Below are 18,930 nucleotides of genomic sequence, written 5' to 3' on the forward strand. Positions count from 1 at the left end.
ATGCCATAATCAGCTATATTAAAATAATAAAAGGCTTGCAATATTTCAGTTGATTTGTAATGAATCCAGAATGTTTGACATTTTTGTTTTGTTAATTCCATTCCAGAAAATAAAAAACTTTATCACAATATTCTAATTTTCTGAGACAGTCCTGTATATTAGAACGGATTTAACGAATTATCCCATAAATCAAAAGCTTTTGTCATATTTTTGTTGTAATTTTGTATTTAAAAATAAAATAAAAATTTGTGATAATTTGTTATTGTCACAAACTCTTTATTGCACATATTTACAGATAAAAGATATTTACACTCACGTTTTATTTACAAGTGAGAAGCAATGCATTGTTGTTCACGATCCCCTATTAGTGTCTAACTTCTAAATCTAATTAACGCTCCTCTAAAACGGTTTGTATTTGCTTAAAGATGGCACAAGATGCAGCAAAGGGCTACTTTTATCCAAGTTAAGCTCCTCAACTCACATCAAATTGTTTCTTTAGCACCATACCACCACCAAACAGCGCTAAAAGCAACTGTTCAGCGTACAACAGGATTTGCGAAGGGCCCAAATGCACAGATTCACTGGTTTACCACCACAATAAACGCTGTAGTAATCTTTGGTTGATCTAAAATAATATTTAAAACCAATGACATGTAGAAGTGCTACATTCAGGTTCGTGGGATGATTGGCTGTTCATATGCAGTTGATCAGATTCAGTACATTTAGCAGATACACATGAAACACACAACAAAAAAACCACAAAGGATTATTAACATCTTCAATACGCTCAGATGAGTGGCAAAAATGTGACAACAAACTTTGATGCGCAATGTTATCACAAATGTTTCTAATAAGGAACAGAATTACTCTTCCTGTCTTATGGCATCAATCATCTGTGAACCATCAACAAATGAGGGGAAAAAAAAAGGCAAATTGCTTACTTATTTACATAGACCACTGAAAACAAGCTATTTTTGAGATGTTGCAGATTTTGTTCCCCACTAGAAAGAATCCTGTTGAACAAATAAAAAAAAATCTGCTGCTTTGTCACAAGCGGCCAAATAAAAATTACAGTCAGACATCACATGCTCGCTTATTTAGGCTACAAAGGGGAAGCACATGTTTGTTAGCAGCAAGTAGTCACTTTTGAATTTGAATTGGATTTTTTACTCAATGGAAATTTTAAGAAAATCGTCCTCGTGTCCATCGCCGCCTCACCTCTGGCCGTCACTTGACGCCGCTCCCGCGTTTGTCCCTCGCTTGGAACGTCTTTGGGTTTGATGTCCACCAAGTTCTGATGGATAGGATCCTCTGGAGGAAGTGCAACAGCGGCCTCTTGTGGCCTAGCTGATGAGGAAGGCCCCAAAAAAGCTGCTCTTCTCGTCCATGTCCACGGCAGAGGCGTTGGTCACTGTGACAAAGAGGCGGTCGCCCGGGCTGAGAGAGAAAAGCCCCCCCTGGTGGGCCGAGTGCAGCGAAAATTGGGAGTCCTTGGACCAGCAGGAGGTCCTGCTGGTCTTCATCAGCAGGATGGGCACTGGGTAGGTGCTCACCTGCGAGAAAAGGCTTGTCAAGTTTGCGCATAAATTTGATTTGTAGCAACTTCTGTAGGTCAAAGGGCATCTTTGCTAATATGCTGACACTAAGAAGATGGCTGCCAACAGAGAGGAGCCGCTTTACTAAAGCACATTCAGAGTTGAGTTTTAAAATGGAGAATGGGCGCCCTTACCTTCTTGTAGATGTACTGCAGCAGAGGCCTTCCTCTGTCCTCGCCGCCATCGTCCGAGGCGTCCTCGTCCACAGGGCGGCTGTGTCTGAAGTAGGTCTGGGCGTAGATGTAGTAGAGGCCGGGCCGCGGGACCACCAGCTCGCCGTCCACCAGCTGGACGTCCTGCAGGAAGGCCAGACCCTTCTCGCCTTCCCACCACGAAATCTTCTGCCCGTGAACGCGCCGGGCACCCGCCGTTCCCCCTGGGAAGGAGACTGAACACAAATCAGTTACTAACAAATGCTACATAATTATCATTTCAGTTCAGAAACCACAAAGAAAAAAAAATGGAACCAAATGCTAATTACATTTAAGAATTTCATTTCAGGGGCACAATTGCATGATCAGTTACCATTATTTCCCAAAGCCATTTCGGATCAAAAAGTCATAATAAATATCAAGAGTATCCATAATTTGGCAGGTTAGGATTGGAATAACCTGACACCAGCAAAAACCTTAGTAAAACTGCCGAAATCGCCACAAGAGGGCGGCAAAACACTTTTATTCTATTACATTAAATGGAAGCCTTTCTCTTATTTCAACAGCTTTGGCCGCAAAGTGCCACAAGATGGCGCTAAAGCAATACTTTTATATTAGCTTAGCACAAAACAGTAAATAATTTGCGATGAGTGACTAACAGGGGAAATACCATTTGCGACTGCCGACGCACAAATATGTTGTTGTTTTTATTAGCAGTATTCCTCACAAATATTAATTTCTTTGTGTTTAACGTCCGTTCTTCACCAAAAAAAGTTACCTATTGGCTGTTTTTGGTACCCCCGCAAAAATTCTGAGGAAACAAGTTGGAGTGAGGCCATTTCATTTCGGATGAAATCAAATTGGACGAGCTTCATTCGCATAAAAGTAGTGCTTTAACATCTGTAGGAAGTTAGGGCCAAAAGAGCTCGTGGTACAAAGATTGTGGTTAACTGATTATGAATAACATACAACCCAAGTCAAACGTGAATGATTCAATCATGAGTCAAAACGATTTGCACATTTGAAGCGCTTGTTTGAAAAGCCCTCGGCTGCGTGCGCGTCGTTTGGTTTCTCTCGCCGTGTCGCACGCGAAGCGGGTTGGACGACAATTTTGCAGGTCACGCCAGACGTCGCTGCGCATGTCGTTGCTTCTGTGCGAATACGCAAAGCTGACTGACAATCACTAATTGCCTGTTGACTTTACGATGAAAACGAGTGGCTGCTTAAATCCCCGGACCAAATTCAAAACATTGGCCCCACAGCACATGTGTTGACATTTTCACTCCTTTGATGCCATGATTGTTGTCTGCTGCTGTAAAAGTCGGATTTTCATTTCTGTTCTAATGTGGACGACGCCTTACCGGGTCCGCCACTTCCTGCCTCCAGCTTGGGCGCGAAACTTCCGGTGACGTGAGCGGCGACTTTAGGCCGTGGCGACGCGCCGTCCTCTGGCACCAGCGAGGGCAGAACCCGCGAAACTTCATCTGAACAGGAAGCAACCCGACGGGGAGTCAAACGACAACAATGGCCGCTATACCGCGCAGCTATTGTTGCGACACGTTCTTGCAAATACCGCGTGTGATATTTATGAATCGTAATGGAAGACGGCCTCACCTCTGACCGCTGACGAGATCTGCTTCTGGTAGCGTTGCGACAGCGACTGCGCGGCAACAAAACAAACACACACATCAGGCCTCAACGTTTTGCTAATTAAGAGAAATCACAACAAAGTGCAACACAAAATAACAGCACGCCGTGCCTTGTAAATCATCTGGAATCGATAATTATGTCATACAAGGATGAAAACATCGAGCTCTCCAGGGGCACTTGATGCGAAATATTCGAATGATGTCGTTTGAAACTTTGCACACGACAGAGACGTTGTTTCTCTCTGCTCCGTGGGAACGACGACTGAATGCGGATGAAACGGGTTCGGTTAAGTCAGCCCTTAGGGTGAAAAAAATGACAAGGCCTCAAGAAGAGGCTCATTGTACATGGCGGTTCAGCACAATGGAATCAGACCGGCTGACTCACCAATACCAAATGATTAAGTACGGAAGACGATTTATGTTGACAAAGTGGATCAAGTTGGAGAAAGCAAATTTTGAAACCACTCCTCAATTTGTCAGAATTGAAGGCACTTTACGGACAGCCTGTCAATATTGGATCAATAAAAGCAGCAACCCGCTCGTGAATAATAATACAAGCGATTGAGTCCACACCGCATTTTAACGAAGTCCACGACTAGTCTGGATTCAATTTTCAAATCAAAGTCTTTCGCTGCTTTTATGACACATTTAAGTGTTTTGTCAATTCGATTTTTTTACACAAAAAAAAAAACAGGAAACAACTTAATTATACATTTATTATTTCCAAACATGGTTTCGATCCAAAGTTCTAACATAAAAAATATCCAGGCAGTTTTGAATTCCTCAACATGTGTTTCCCCTCCTTAAACAAAAACAATCAACAGGAACAATTTTATCACCTCGTGGCGTCACGTGTCTGCCAAGTCGCTCGTCTTTTATTTCTTCATTTACGGGACGTCAACTTCCTGCTTTGGTGGCGGCACAATCAGCTCTGTGTGTGTGTGTGCGTGCGCAGGTGCACGCATTCCGGTGGCGCTTAAAGCCGAGGGGATCACCTCAATGACTTCATTGTGTGGCTGACTCTGATTAACATCTTCAACCTTTTTTTTTTTTTTACTGCCATGCCGCCAATGCAGTGATTCAGATTCTATATAAAAGATGTTTTTTTTGTTTTCTTTTTTAATGGGCTTGCTAACCTTTGCGCAAGAATTGTGCGGGATTTATCAGCGCTTGGGTCTCGCTTCAAAGTTTAGGAAAGAGAACATTGCATTCCTACACTTGCTATGCTAAGATAACAATCTGAGCGGGGATTCAAAAGGATTTGGCATCGTCAGGCTATGGTGAATTACGATTGTGACGATTCATAATTCCGGGCGTCTCGACAAAGACAATCACGGCGATATTCGATTGGCAAGAGCTCGTATTGGACATTTTTGAAAATGGATTTGCGAGAAGCTTCGTGTGCAAACGAGGCCATGGAAATATTAGAAGCAGCTCTCACTGTGATGCGCTGCAGATGTACCAGTGCAATTATAAACATAGAAGTAGAATCATTGCCCTTGCGCGACGGGAAAACCAAGTGTGTGTCAAATTAATTGGAAGGTCGCGCTCTCTGAACGTTAACGATGTTTACGTGAGTCTGACCTTCTCGATGAGTTGGTGGAGCTGCTGCGTGACCTGCCGGCACGGATCGTCTGGGACGGCCGAAACGCTCTGCAGATCCCAACCTTGCAGGCACGATGCGCTGCTCCTGGAGAACGTCTCCTTCATCTGCACGTGCCGAGATGAAGAAAACACGAAGGAGAGGTTGAAGGAAGGTTGTTTCATGAAAGACTCCAAGTCGGCGTGACAAAATCACAGATAATCTGACTTTTGGATCATGAATCTCGCATCTTCTCTTGGAATAAAAATGAATTTATTACTTGTGTTAGTTTAAAACATACTAAGGAAGAAGTAAGCCATTATTTCAGAATAGGTTGTAAAAGAGTGATTAGCTGAGATTTTTGCTCCCCCTGATATCTATTACTCGGCAATTCACATGACTCAACGATTCAACTTGACTTTCTTGGACTTGATCCAAAAGGCACGCGTGTACACACACAGTTATAAAAAAATAAAAAAACTTCCTGATTGTTCGCAGGAGCTCAGAACAACAACTCAAACTACTTCTGGAGCGTTTGCACTCCAACTAAAGTGATTGTTTTCTTTCTGAAGAATACAGGTGGAAAAGGTACAAACACTGTATTGGAGTTAAAAAATAAAATAAAATAAATTGTGTTTTAAAATTGGTGAAAGTTGAAGTACTAATTTCATCTTCTGTGCTCAAGTAAATGTAAAAGACTATTTCTTCCATGGTGTCATCATCTGCAGACGTTGACAAAAACTAATGAAACTATTTTAACAGTCTGCTGTTAAATGTAGCGAGGAAAAATAAAAAGGTGGCAGAAAAAGAACAGTAAAAAGTACTTGGTTACTTCCAAAATACAGAAAAAGCAGAAACAAGTTACTTATTCGCTTACTTACTCTGTTACTAACTAACTAACTAACTAACTAACTAACTAACTGAATTCCAAATTACAGACTGACTGCCGCATTTGATAACAAGTTACTTATTTGCTTACTAACTATGTTACTAACTAACTAACTAACTAACTAACTAACTAAATGAATCCCAAATTACCGACTGACTGCCGCATTTGATAACTCAGCAAGTCAATCACTTCTGCGTTTACGTGCTCACTAAGAGTTTTACTTTTGTTCTCAATCCCGCGGTTACAACTCATTTACTTGTTTACTTCTCACGCTCACTTACTTGCTTATTAACTCACTAACTCAATTGCATTTATTCACTCACTGACAAACTTACTCGGCGACTCACCTACTTATTTAATATGTTTATTTACTCATTGTCCATCTGCACGTGCCCCGACTGGGTGCCCGGGACGCTGCTCACACGTTTGCCTGCTTTGTGATGTTTTCACCGATTCACGACCACGGTCCATTGGGTGACGTTGAACTGGACTGCCCTTACACCTGTCTATGGACCCCGTGGAGGCTATTTTGTGTGTTTCGGGGTGTTCACTTGTATTGAGGGGTGCTGGTTGGCCGCTGTTACTTTTTTTCCTTTGTCTTTTAGCTTTGATTTGCTTTGATGGATTTTATCTTGAGCACTTTCTGACTTTCTTTGTGGCGCCGTTGTGTGGCAGCCTTATGAGAGCCTATTGAGTTGCGCTCATGCCATCTGTGTGTCTTTTGTATACCCACTCTGTGGTATGGGTACTGCTGGGGCCTGAATTTCCCCACCCCTGGGGATCAATAAATATTCAATAAATATTCAATCAATTTACTTCTTTACTTCTCGCGCTCACTTACTTGCTTATTCACTCACTGACAAACTTACTCGGCGACTCACCTACTTATTTAATATGTTTATTTACTCATTTATTTACGCACTCAATTCATTTCTTGGGTAGTCTCACTCACTTGCGCACCCACCGACTTATTATTTCACTCAGTTAGTCAATTAAGTTTGCACAATTACTTATTTAGTCACTCACAAAAGAAGTTACTTTCTCACTTCTTAGATTGTGGGCTGTTTACTGAACTCGCTCGCTCGCGCATTAGTTTCTTGACTTGCTGTTTCGTCAGCACACACCTACCTCGTCGCTTTTGGAGTGAGTGAGTGAGTTGCAAAGTGAGTGCGTGCATGCGACTTACGGCGTTGAGCGAGGCGCTGAAGTGCAGCAGGGTGACGGCAACCAGGACGGTCTGCAGCAGGACGGCCAGCATCAGCACGACTCCGAACTGCGGAGCGGAGCCCGTCATGGCGACAGAGCGCCGCCCGGTACGCGGCCACGGTCCGCCCGACGGACTTCCAGCACGCGAGCACGAACAATGGCCGAGGAGTGACGAAGGGGAGGAGGAGAAAGTAGACGAGAAGGAGGTCACTGGGGGACGGGACGGACGGGACGGGACGGGGGAGGCTCCGCAGCTGCAGCCGAACCTCCTCAAGGAGGAGCGCCGACCGGGGGAGGATCTTGTTGCCTTTGTGCATTATACAAACTATTTTTAAACTTCATTTTAAATGTATTTCCTCGTACTAAAATTGCAGCTCAGGTTCCTTACAATGTTGATTATTTTTTCTCTTCAAAGGGTCACATGATGTGAAATTACAATGCCATGCTACGATGTTGTAACGCGACCATGCAAGGCAACCCGACGACTCACATTGACGTCACGCCCCATATGACGTCACAATGTAACAACGGAATACTTCAGGGTAACGCAACAGTGTAACGTTCCGCAATATAGCGCAATCGTGTAAAATTGAAAAGATACTTGATGACATTTCTCATCTTGTTTCCAATCAACGTTTACCTTTCAATCACCTTAATAAATAATAAAAACAAAAACAAATGAACACCTGAGTCGCTTGCTAGATTGTGGGAGAGAATAGGGAAAAAATTGCAAAACATTGGAATGCTTTGACGTGTGAAAATCTTCAAAAGGTCAAAGGGTCCATGTTGTGTTAATATCAAGTACTGGGCTCCTAATTTGTGAGGAGGGAAAAGCAAACAAGACATGGATACCAAGCTTTGGTTTTCAGATGCTAACACGCTAACAGGCTCTAAGGCGCTGCACATAAAAAACTGCTGTTTGCATGTTCAGCGTCTGCATAAAACAAGATATGTCAGTTGGGGGCACAAGTACAAAGAATATGAAACAAAAGAAAAAAAGGATGAAAAGTCCAAAGTACATGTCTTTCGTTCACTGCCTGCTGTTAGCACGTTGCTTTCATTATAGGCCTGCTGTGCCGACACACTCGAGATAGACCGTAAACACACTCACACACGCAAAGCTAACATGCTAGCTCTTAGAAAAAGTTTCCTTTTCTTTTGCATGTGCAATTAATGGACTTCCTGTGAGGTGTTCAGGGACACGGTTAAATTTAAGAGATGCGGGAAGACGTTGAAAGTCAAACAGTGGACGTCCCACCCCTCCACCCCCCGCCGGCGTAACCCAGTTCAACTCCCACTGAGCCCGCGTGTGTGTCCACTTTACAACTTTATAGCGTCTGCGTCAGAAGTTGAAGACACCCGACGGAGCGCTGACCCCAGCGGTCACCACCCCATCGCTGGCAGCCGGCCTCCCTGGCGGCGTCCTGTTGCACGTTGGGAACCTCGTGGCCTATAAATGGATGCCGCTGGTTGGCTGCTGGCCACATGAGGAACACAAACATCTGGCCTCAATCTGCATCGCGAACCCCGCAAGCCCGTGGGAGACACTCGACGCTGAAGTTACACTCCAGCGCTACGCCTAAGAGGCCTGCTGGGGGCAAGTGTGTGTATGTGTATGTGTGCGTGTGTGTGTGTATGTGTGCACGTACCCGTGCAGAGGTCATCCTCACTCACTGCTGACTCACCAAAAAACGTCTGGACTGACTTTAATGTCCTTTTTAAAGTGGTTAAAAAGTCATACGTTAGCATATGTTAACAATTTTGTGCTCAACAAGTTACCAATCTCAAACATATGTCTACGTATACGTATATAAATATGTATATCTACATACATGTATATACAGTGATCCCTCGCTACTTCACGTTTCGTTTATTGCGGCTTCACTACATCGCCGATTTTTTTTTCAAATTAAAAAAAAAATTTAAAAGTCAAAATAAAACTTCTAAATTGAGGAAACGTGTCTAACCTTTAGGACAATGTAGTATTGCTCCAACTGTTCGTTTACATTCCTTTAGCAGTCCGTTTTTGCGTGTTAGCACGCTCGCGAATTAGCATCTTTCCGCTAACTCGTTAGCCTGCCCAGTACTTCTTGTTGGTGACCGTACTTCGCGGATTTCACTTATCGCGGGTGGTTTTTGGAACCAATTATCCGCGATAAACGAAGGATTACTGTACTAGCACATCCCAGGCAGTAAACTCAAGTCTGTCGACAATAAGCTGCAATTTGGCGAGTTGTGAAGGATTCTTGAAAAAAGAAGCTTCAAGGTGTTTATTGGCATATAACCAACATAATAAAAAAACATTTAAAACAACCACATAGCTTTTAAAACCCGCCAGCTAAATGTTAATGCTAACACATTCGGGAAAGGCACATTTAGACCTTCACTAAAACAGCACTCAGTCACGTTCTTTTTAATGCCGTGTGACAGAAACTGTCTTGAAGCCCTTGATGCCTGAATTGATTTCCAATAATTGAAAAAAAAATGGCGGGGGCGTTAAGCAGAGAATGTTCATTTGACTCAAGCAGATAAAAAGCCAGATACGATACAAATAAGTGACAAAAGGCATGATGTAGAAATCTTCCAACTTCTATACCAGGGGTGTCAAACTCATTTTTTTCACGGGCCGCATTGTAGTCATAGCTTCTGGAGGGCCATTATGACTGTCAACCCAAATAAATGTATGAGCGCCTCATATTATATACAGTAGAAGCTACAAAACAAACTGACAAATAACTAGTTTGCAAATCAGATGAGTAAAAACTGGTGAAATATTTAAAAAAAAGATGTTATTAAAAGTGAAGACAATTTGCCATTCTAGTAATGACACACGAATTCGATGCACAATTTTTCTTCGCGGGCCACATAAAATGATGAGGCGGGCCGTATCTGGCCCCCGGGCCTTGAGTTTGACACCCGTGTTCTATACTATTAGACCCAAATGAGTGTGTAATAAACAACAAATTCATTTGGGCCTCTCATGCAGCGAGCTGACGTGTTGACAGGCTGGACTGGCTACACAAACAAAAGAAAGAATCCAAATGTGAACATCATCTGATAAATTTTCTTTTCTTGTCGACATGCCAAAGTCGACGCCCTCCCGACAATATCTCGCTCTCTTGCACGCACGCGCACACACAATGGGGTTGGCCATGCGGGCACGTCAAGCTGACAGCTGACCAGTCACAAACTTTTGGGGACTTTCCAAACATTTCTTTCCTTGCTTGTATTTGCTTTATCTCAACCTATTTTTTTCCCTCTCGAATTGACATTTTTGTGCTTCTTGTCCGAGTTGTTTAATTTCATTTGAGGAATGTGGAGTAAAGTTCACAGGCAAACACGAGTGAACAATTAAAGGTGTTGATGCGATAAAATTACCCAATGTCACTCCTTGACTTGTTGTCATGGCAGAGTGACATCATCACACATTTTTCATAAAGTATTTGTCTAGTTTTCTGCCCAGCAGCCACCAAAAGTGTAGAAATAGCCAAGCAGAGGCCCAGGAATTACTCCCCTTCCCTCCTGGTGCCCGATGCCCACCCCGACCCCCCCACGCGTCGGGCCTGTCAGGAAGAGTGAACAATGTGGCCCTCAGCGGTTGCGATAACATTCTCCCCAGAGAATTGCTCCCAGCCGCAGCTTTCCTTTCGCATTCTGGCAGCTTGTTTCCACTGCCGCCAGCGCCTGTGTTGTTTTTCTTCAACTTCATCATCCAGGCTCTGATTAATGGCAGGGGGGGCGGTTACATACATAACCCCCCCCTGAGCCAGACCACCCCGCCCCTCTGCCCACATGTGTGGCAGCCGCAGTCGTGTTTGTTTTCAATCAGCGAGAACAGTCGCATCGCAGCTGGATGTCTTGTTGCTCTTTTTGCTGGTCTGCAGGTTTGGAACAAGCTCCAACAGGGAGAACCCCCCCCACACACACACACACCACACCACCACGACACACACACACACACACACACACGTATCACATTCTTGCACAACGATACCCAAACATAATTCAGCGGAGGAAGTGTCAGGTGTAAATCAAATTGTAGGATGTCCAAGAAGAAGAAAAAAGAGGGGTGGGTTGTAACTCAATTGTGAACCACCTGGAGCTCCATAAAATGTCAATCACAATGTCCACGAAATGTCTGTGTTTGCAAAAGATGATGTTTGAAATCTCTCTTACTCTCGGTCTATCTATCTATCTATCTATCTATCTATCTATCTATCTATCTATCTATCTATCTATCTATCTATCTATCTATCTATCTATCTATCTATCTATCTATCTATCTATCTATCTATATCATGTTCGAAATAAAGATTCTATCTATCTATCTATCTAAATAAATCATGTTCGAAATAAAGATTCATCTATCTATCTATCTATCTCTATCAATCTATCTCTATCTATCTATCTATCTATCTATCTATCTAGCTAGCTAGCTAGCTAGCTAGCTAGCCAGCCAGCCATCTAGCTAGCCAGCCATCTAGCTAGCTAGCTAACTAGCCAGCCATCTAGCTAGCCAGCCATCTAGCTAGCTAGCTAGCCATCCCAACCGCCGGAGCGCCGTGGTCCCTTCCCCATTAGGTGGCGAATACTAAGGCTAGCAAGTGCGGCGCTCACATGTGGATTAATTGTGCCGGCTGACAGGATAAAAAAAAATCGTTTCCGAGCGGCAGTGACGCCACGTCGCCGCCCTCAGCGAGTGCTAGCGCCGAGGGCCAGCGGCCAAACCGCAGCACAGGAAACAAGAGTCAAGCTGAAAACAAATCAATAACTCTCCATAAGGCTGAAGATTCGTCTTCACGCGACGAAGGCCACATGTGTCGCTCGTTAGCGCTCATGTGTCGCACACATGGCGGGAAAAAGTTCTTCCGCTCAGACGAGATCGTCGGGTGCTGATGTTTTGACAAGTGAGCGTCAGCCAGTGTCGACGTAGACTGAGCGTGAGAACGTTTGCCTCGCAACTGCCAAAGTGACAAATACCAAAACAAGGATAAAAAAGCATCAAAAGATTCAACCGGTATCGGGCCTGACAATTGAGAGTTTTAAGGAAATATGAAAAGAAGATGTTATCTTACAAAGTTTTCCAAGAACTTAGTTGAACAATAAAAACATATTTGTTTCGTTTTTTGTGTGTGTCAATACTTTGAGCAATCATCGACTTGTGAAAAAAATGACTTAATTTTAACTCATTCACGGGCAGACCGCTCCAAATTGATCTTTGACTTCTATAGTCGATGGCAGTGTGTAGTAATTTTTTTTTTTTTTTTAGATTTTCTTTCAGAGGGAAAATATAGCGAGCACGTCCGCCTCACAGTTCAGAGGGTGCGGGTTCCATTCCACCTCCGGCCCTCCCTGTGTGGAGTTTGGATGGATGGATGGATGGATGAATGATGGATAGAAAATAAAGCAAGACTGTCTTCCCCAAGATGATCCTAATTTTTTTCAAGGAAATAAGATTTACAAGAAATTTACAAGAAAAGACTGTACAGTAATCCCTCATTTATCGCGGATAATTGGTTCCAAAAACCACCCGCGATAAGTGAAATCCGCGAAATACGGTCACCAACAAGAAGTACTGGGCAGGCTAACGAGTTAGCGAAAAGATGCTAATTCGCGATCGTGCTAACACCCGAAAACAGACTTCTAAAGGAATGTAAACGAACATTTGGAGCAATACTACATTGTCCTAAAGGTTAGACACATGTTTCCTCAATTCAGAAGTTTTATATTGACTTTTAAATTAAAAAAATCCACGATGTAGTGAAGCCGCGATAAACGAAACGCGAAGTAGCAAGGGATCACTGTATTTCCCTTGAACAAGTTATGCTTGTTGGAAAACTGCACTTTTATGTCAAGTGAGGTTCAAGTCCCAATTATGACTGCACTGAAAAGAGTATTAGAAGTTGTTGCAGCTTGGTACAGGCCCTTTGTTACAATCCCCCCCCCAAAAAAACTGTTTTGCTTCTCAGTAAACAGCAACGGCATGTAACAGCGTTCAGCTGAATTTATTTCATGGCGGAGCCATAAAGAGCCACATTGAGCACGTCTGTGAGGAACAAAGTGGAAGCTGGGATGGGGCAAGTTTGAATGTAAAGAAGAGTGACACTTCAAAGGCCAGTTGTCTTCTTGCGCTGGTTCTCGCCGTTCCCTCGCAGACGCATGCGCAGATGACGGCATTTCAGCCAGCTCTGCGCCATCTCGTCACACAAGCCACCACGCCCGGCTTTGCGAGTGACGAGCGGCTTTAGCAATGTGCTTTGTGTGTGTTTAGACTATTTTACGTGTTTTACGTGTGCGTGTGGGCCCACGCCCATGCTCATTGTTTACTCTGAAATTTTCCAAGTAAAAGGCCAACTTGGCCAAAAGCGGGAATGAAAAGCAGCGAGTTTCCAGTGATGAAATCAAACCATAAAAAGCGCCAATCTCTTCTTAGGCTTGTGTTTTTGTGTCTTTTTTTGGATTGCAGGCAGCAGGTGCCATCTGTGACTCCAAGACAGGTTTACCATCTTTCTTCATTATTGTCTATTTAGTTGGCAAACCGTGATGTCATTTTCAGTCGACGCCAAGTGACAAAATGGCCGTCCCCTGAGATAGATAAATACATCTGCATTTTGCTGCTTAATTCCACCATTGCAATATTAATCAGAATGCAATGTTTAGACTCGTGGGTGCGCACAAACCATCTTCTTGTAGCGAACAGTTTTGACTTGGTTTTCCTTTAACAAAAATGAAAGGATACCCGAAACATATTAGCTAGCCTGCTAGCTAATGTCAACATACAAGCCGTGGAACTTGTTTTCTCAATCGGTCCGATAAAAGCATCCGGCTTTGCCTCAGAGATTGTGGTCCAGCCATCGTATGTAGTTGTCGAGGGCACGGCGGCCCACGGCGGACATGACGGGCAGGTGTGCGAAGGACAAGCAGCCGTGGAAGCCGTCCTCATAGTGGTCGCTGGTCACGCGTACACCGGCCCGCCGCAGCCTCTCGGCATACATCAGCCCGTCATCCCGCAGCACGTCGAACTCGCACGTCAGCACGTACGCCTCGGGCGTCTTGGCCAGCGCCTCCCGCTCGGCCAGCAGGGGCGCCGCCCTCACGTCCAACAGCGCCGGCACCAGGCCCGCCAGCCCCGGCGAGCCCGTCTCCACCACCAGTGGCCGGAAGTCTTTCTTGCGCTCCTCCGGCAGCAGAGCGGTCCAGTCTAGTCGGGATCGTGCGGCCGGGCCAATCGCCGGCTGGTCCAAGGCGCTGTGGTTGTTGGCCAGTAGCGCTGGCTTCAGGGACGGGTCGGCGCCGAGGTAGAGCAGCCAGAAGCGGGCCATGACGGGCCGGAAGAGGATGGGCACCGCCCGGTTTTGCTGGTAGGACGCGGTGTGGAAGTCCAGCGCCTGCAGGACCGGGTAAATCAGCGCCTGGGCCTTGAAGCGTGCCGTCAGGGTCACGTCGGCGCCCAGCTGTAGACACACACCCGTCAGACTCCGAGGCAGCCATGCTCATCACTCAACCGATGCTGCCTCAGCTATTTTTCTTTCCTTTTTTTCAATGAAATGATGAAGTATGATTCACCTCCTGCGCGACAGCTGCCGCCAAGTTCCCTCCCGAACTGTCTCCCGACACGCACAGTCGTTCCCGGTCCAGCCCGTAATGCTTGGCGACCTCCTGGGACAGGAAGGCCCGCGATGCCGCCAGCGCGTCGTGGTACTGGTCCGGGAACACCGCCTCTGGAGCCAGACGATAGCTACGGCAACGTCGTTGTTTAAAAAAAAAAAGAAGAAGGACATGAACAGGAAAAAAGCAGTGATAAATATTTTGCATGGAGTTGGACAAACGCTGATACGTGTGATTGTTAAAGTGTGTTACTTGGGCGCCCTCTGATGGTAACTGAAATAATCACTGAACAAATGCCGCAGTGGCTTAAATTTCTTTTCACTCTGATACAGTAAATTAAATTTTTAAGTGCAACATATTTTTATTGAATAGAACTTTTTTTCTGAAACATTTATTTAGCTACAATTTTGCTTTTATGTACAATCCATCTCACTTTATAATTTTTTTTGTAAATGCAGCTTTTCATTTTTATCCATAAATCCAATCGTTTTTTGGGGGGAATATTTGTTACTCACTCGATAGACATGACGACAGCATCCAGCTGTTCCGCCATTTGGCGGCACATGAGATCATACGATCGCATCCCTGTGAAGAAAGAAGAAAAGGAGGAGAGGGTGTCACGTGATGTGTATCAAATCTAGGGTATCACGTGATGTCTATCAAATCTAGGGTATCATTTTTAGTGGCGTGCATTTGATGCCTGGGCTTGAACCAAACAACAAAATACACGATTCTCACCAAATGTCCTGATTATTTCATATGCTAATTGAGATAGTGTTTTGCTTGTCACGATGTTTTGCTCTAACCAACCGATGAGAAAATGAAAAATACTGAGGAGTTTTAATCTGATTCTTCGGGCCAATTGTGAATTAATTCCGGTCACCAATGGTGATTTGTAAATTTTATTTCAACGCATCAATTTTCTTTCCCGGAGCAACAGCGACCTCTGCTGCAAGACCACGGTAAATACGTCCCTAAGGATAACACTCCACCTGGACTCGTGCCCTTATTGATAACAGCTATCTAGCCATGTCTAGCTTTTGATTGACATATATATCTAGCTCGATGTAGTGACTTGCACTCACGTGCAGTTCCCAGCGCCCAACCTCCGCCGTGAAAGTAGATGACCCCCCTTTTGGGGCTGCGTCCACCCGTGGCCTGGAACATGCGAGCGGGTACGCCCCCGAGCTGTCCATCGCTGACGAGCACGGCGGGGCTTGAACGTGCCTCAATCTCCTCGGCCCATGACACCATCCAGTTGAGCAGGTGCACCTGGTGGCACACGCCCAGCGCCTGGGCCACATCACCCTGCACACAGCACAGATGCCTCGGGGTCATCCAGGAGCAATTGAGAGAAACTGGGCGTGAGAGCTTATGGAACTGCATTCAAGCAGAACAAGTCCAGCGTGTTGTACAAGGCTTACGCAAATACAGGTCACATGCTGCAGTTTATCTCCCTGAGCATCAAAATTACACACAAGTGTAATAAGAGAAGCAATAAATGAAGATAAATAGATGCTGCAAGAGTTTCATAAGCATCTATTTATTAATCTTCATCCATGTTAAATAATAATCAGCCCCGCCCTCCAATCGCAGCCCCCCGTCCAGCTGTCTTGTCAGGACTCACCACACGCATGAAGCCCCGGAAGAGGGCGTCCAGCAGCATCAGCTTCCACGGCTCGCTCACTCCGGCGGGCAGCGGCAGGTACACGTAATAGGCAGCCGCCGCCAGCAGCACGGCTCCGGTGAAACGCAGCCTCATCGCTTGGCCGTCAGTGTGTACCGGGCCGGGGCCTCGGCGCGCTCGCAATCACCCTCCCCGCCCGGGTCTCGAAATCCCTCCCAGGGTCTCAGGTTGGAGGAAGCACACAACGCCGGGCAAAGACCCCAATTTCAAAATAAAAGTAATATTTGACCTTCGAGATTATCCCCTGAGCAATGAATTGTTGCGAGGAAGATCTTATTTTGAAAACGTGTTTACGGAAAATGTGTAGGGCTTGCGTAACGACGCGCAAACCGGGAAATGTAGTCCTCACTGGGATAATATGGGAAACATCAATATGTTGTTAAAACGTTAAATAAACATCGCACGAGGTAAAACTCAAGTATGATGTTAACATTTAAGAAAATAAGCACCGGAAGAAACGTTCACTTGTCAAAGCCACACTAACACTGCCACCTGGTGACCCTACGAAGAAGTAAAGATTAAATTAGCTGTACAACCGAGGGTTGTGGTAACTATTTTCTTTTAGAAACACATTATAGTTTGATTGATGTCATTCTTCCTCGCTAAAAAGCTGTTTGAGAGTGGAAAACGAATAAAGGGAAAATAATTGACAAATATTTTTCCCCAATCATGAAAAGGAACGTCATAATGTTAGCCAATCATTGCGATAGACAAACAGATACATAAATCATTTATATGAGCCGCTCGGCGGAATCAAAACTAACGAATGGTTATTACAACGTTGTAATATTTCTACGAAAAAAAAAAAAAGTTTTCAGAAGACGAGCCAACAGAAGAAAGACAAATGATTGACAAGGATTCCCTCCAATCACGTGGTAAAACGTCACACAATGCTAACCAATGATGTGCGAAAGATCGGAACGTGACGACGAAGAAGAACCAAAAATGATTTGTAATCGTTTCCTCCAATCGGTAAAGAGAACGTCACTATGCTGGCCAATAATTGAAGCCCTTTAGCATTAGCAATAGTAGACCCTTCGACCGGGATGGAGTAGCTGTCAACAAGGCTCGTTATCTTGTTCAATGGATAGTTGCATATTGGTAACAAGTTGAACTATTTAGTCAACAGCTTACGATTTTTAAATTTTTTATCTATAGTGCACTCAACGGACTCATACATTTAGTGCTTGTGTTTAGCGTAAATGCTAATTTTAATACCGCCGCTACTTTGAGCCTTTTGGTCGCTCGCTCGCGATTAGTTGTATCCTCGAAAGGCGGCGTCGTCGTCATGGGCGAAGTGGAGCTGTCATGCCGGGCGTACGTCAAGATGTACCTGCACGCCTGCCTCTTCCCCCGTTGCAGCGTCAACGGGGTGCTGTTGTCTTCCAGCTCGGCAGGGGGCGCTGTCTGCGTGACTGACTGCGTGCCGCTGCTGCACTCGCACCTGTCCCTGGCGCCCGTCACCCAGCTGGCACTCACACAGGTCAGAACGGCTGACCTTTTGACAAATGTACTCAAGTGTGCTAAAAATGGCGATGCTGCAGGTGGACGTGTGGTGCTCGCAGACCCGGCAAAGGATTGTGGGATACTATCAAGCCAACGCCTGCGTGTCAGATTGCAGGTAAGTCTCGGCACCGCTCTGACAGCAAGATTGGTGACGGAAGCAAACAACCTTTTACAGTCCAACGCAAGGAGCCCTGAAGATCGCCGACAAGATCGCCGAACAGTTCGACGGCGCCGTTCTGCTCATGGTCCGTTCCTTGAGAACTTTTTGGTCGCTGCAAACTATAATGAAGTGTCCTCATCTGTTGTGTTTGTCACCCATCAGCTGGACGGGAGCAAAATGTCTCCCGACTACCGTGTCCCTCCCATCGTCATGTACGAACGCAGAGACTCGAGGTGGACGCTGAAGGACAAGCACACGTAAGGAGTGAATCTTACTTAATCACCAAAAGGAAGTCAGATAGCGAAATGCTAATATGAAATCATGATTCACCTGTTTTTTGTTTATCTTCTTCCCATGCAGGATCATGCTGAGGCAGTGGGAGGAGACCCGCGCCATCGCCAGCCAGATGTTGGAGTCGGGCGACCACTCGCTCCTGGTGGATTTCGACAGCCACCTGGATGACATCACCAGAGACTGGACCAATCAGAAGCTGAACGCCAAGATCGTCGAGCTGGCCTCGCCGGCCAACGGAAACATCTAGAAGTGGGGGACAAGTGCTTCGAGTAATATATTACAATTTTTTTTTGTTAACACGGAGGGTCGATGGCACGTCTGCCATTGAAGCCTTTTCACTGTTTTGTCTTTTTGTTTTACTAACACAACGGTGATGCGACCCCCACCTAAACGTTAGAATGATTTCAAGGACATGTAAACACATCCCAAGATGACTCCACTCCACATTTCTCCCTCGGGGATTTATCTTTCAACCGTAACATAAAAGGACCCTAACATTTCAGTGAGCATGTTTAATAAAAATAAGTTAACACGTCTTTGGTGTTGATTAAAAAAAAACAGTTGATTCAGGTGCCAGAAGATAGCAGCATAGCACTACTTTT

The 18,930-nt window shown here is 45.0% G+C and overlaps 3 protein-coding genes across 3 annotated transcripts; 1 reads left to right on the forward strand and 2 right to left on the reverse strand.

The window, feature by feature from the left end:
* Positions 1 to 255: 255 nt before the first annotated feature.
* On the reverse strand, positions 256 to 7,261 carry tnfsf10 (TNF superfamily member 10). Its single transcript, XM_037279832.1, has 6 exons — positions 7,054 to 7,261; positions 4,981 to 5,106; positions 3,362 to 3,407; positions 3,109 to 3,231; positions 1,730 to 1,983; positions 256 to 1,553 (listed from the first exon to the last, which is right to left on the reverse strand). The coding sequence occupies exons 1-6, from the start codon at positions 7,159 to 7,161 to the stop codon at positions 1,344 to 1,346; spliced, it is 867 nt and encodes a 288-aa protein (XP_037135727.1). The 5' UTR covers positions 7,162 to 7,261; the 3' UTR covers positions 256 to 1,343.
* Positions 7,262 to 13,059: 5,798 nt separating this feature from the next.
* LOC119139375 (neutral cholesterol ester hydrolase 1-like) lies at positions 13,060 to 17,004 on the reverse strand. Its single transcript, XM_037279979.1, has 5 exons — positions 16,309 to 17,004; positions 15,767 to 15,989; positions 15,197 to 15,266; positions 14,640 to 14,811; positions 13,060 to 14,527 (listed from the first exon to the last, which is right to left on the reverse strand). The coding sequence occupies exons 1-5, from the start codon at positions 16,441 to 16,443 to the stop codon at positions 13,907 to 13,909; spliced, it is 1,221 nt and encodes a 406-aa protein (XP_037135874.1). The 5' UTR covers positions 16,444 to 17,004; the 3' UTR covers positions 13,060 to 13,906.
* A 365-nt stretch (positions 17,005 to 17,369) lies between these two features.
* On the forward strand, positions 17,370 to 18,877 carry emc9 (ER membrane protein complex subunit 9). The gene is made up of 5 exons (XM_037279981.1): positions 17,370 to 17,851; positions 17,913 to 17,989; positions 18,050 to 18,119; positions 18,197 to 18,291; positions 18,395 to 18,877. The coding sequence occupies exons 1-5, from the start codon at positions 17,657 to 17,659 to the stop codon at positions 18,573 to 18,575; spliced, it is 618 nt and encodes a 205-aa protein (XP_037135876.1). The 5' UTR covers positions 17,370 to 17,656; the 3' UTR covers positions 18,576 to 18,877.
* The last annotated feature ends 53 nt before the right edge of the window (positions 18,878 to 18,930 follow it).

This window comes from Syngnathus acus, chromosome 20 (genome assembly GCF_901709675.1).
Source record: "Syngnathus acus chromosome 20, fSynAcu1.2, whole genome shotgun sequence".
Lineage (NCBI taxonomy): Eukaryota > Metazoa > Chordata > Actinopteri > Syngnathiformes > Syngnathidae > Syngnathus > Syngnathus acus.

Bases quoted from the DNA above. Each gene is read 5' to 3' on its own strand.
- tnfsf10 (XM_037279832.1), bottom strand. From the start codon at position 7,161: ATGACGGGCTCCGCTCCGCAGTTCGGAGTCGTGCTGATGCTGGCCGTC. The intron at 5,107-7,053 runs GTAAGTCGCATG...CGGCACGTGCAG, and splicing joins TCAGCGCCTCGCTCAACGCC to ATGAAGGAGACGTTCTCCAG. The intron at 3,232-3,361 runs GTGAGGCCGTCT...CTTCCTGTTCAG, and splicing joins GATCTCGTCAGCGGTCAGAG to ATGAAGTTTCGCGGGTTCTG.
- LOC119139375 (XM_037279979.1), bottom strand. From the start codon at position 16,443: ATGAGGCTGCGTTTCACCGGAGCCGTGCTGCTGGCGGCGGCTGCCTAT. The intron at 15,990-16,308 runs GTGAGTCCTGAC...TGCTGTGTGCAG, and splicing joins TCCGGGGCTTCATGCGTGTG to GGTGATGTGGCCCAGGCGCT. The intron at 14,812-15,196 runs GTGAGTAACAAA...ACGTTGCCGTAG, and splicing joins GCTGTCGTCATGTCTATCGA to CTATCGTCTGGCTCCAGAGG.
- emc9 (XM_037279981.1), top strand. From the start codon at position 17,657: ATGGGCGAAGTGGAGCTGTCATGCCGGGCGTACGTCAAGATGTACCTG. The intron at 17,990-18,049 runs GTAAGTCTCGGC...AACCTTTTACAG, and splicing joins GCCTGCGTGTCAGATTGCAG to TCCAACGCAAGGAGCCCTGA. The intron at 18,120-18,196 runs GTCCGTTCCTTG...GTCACCCATCAG, and splicing joins ACGGCGCCGTTCTGCTCATG to CTGGACGGGAGCAAAATGTC.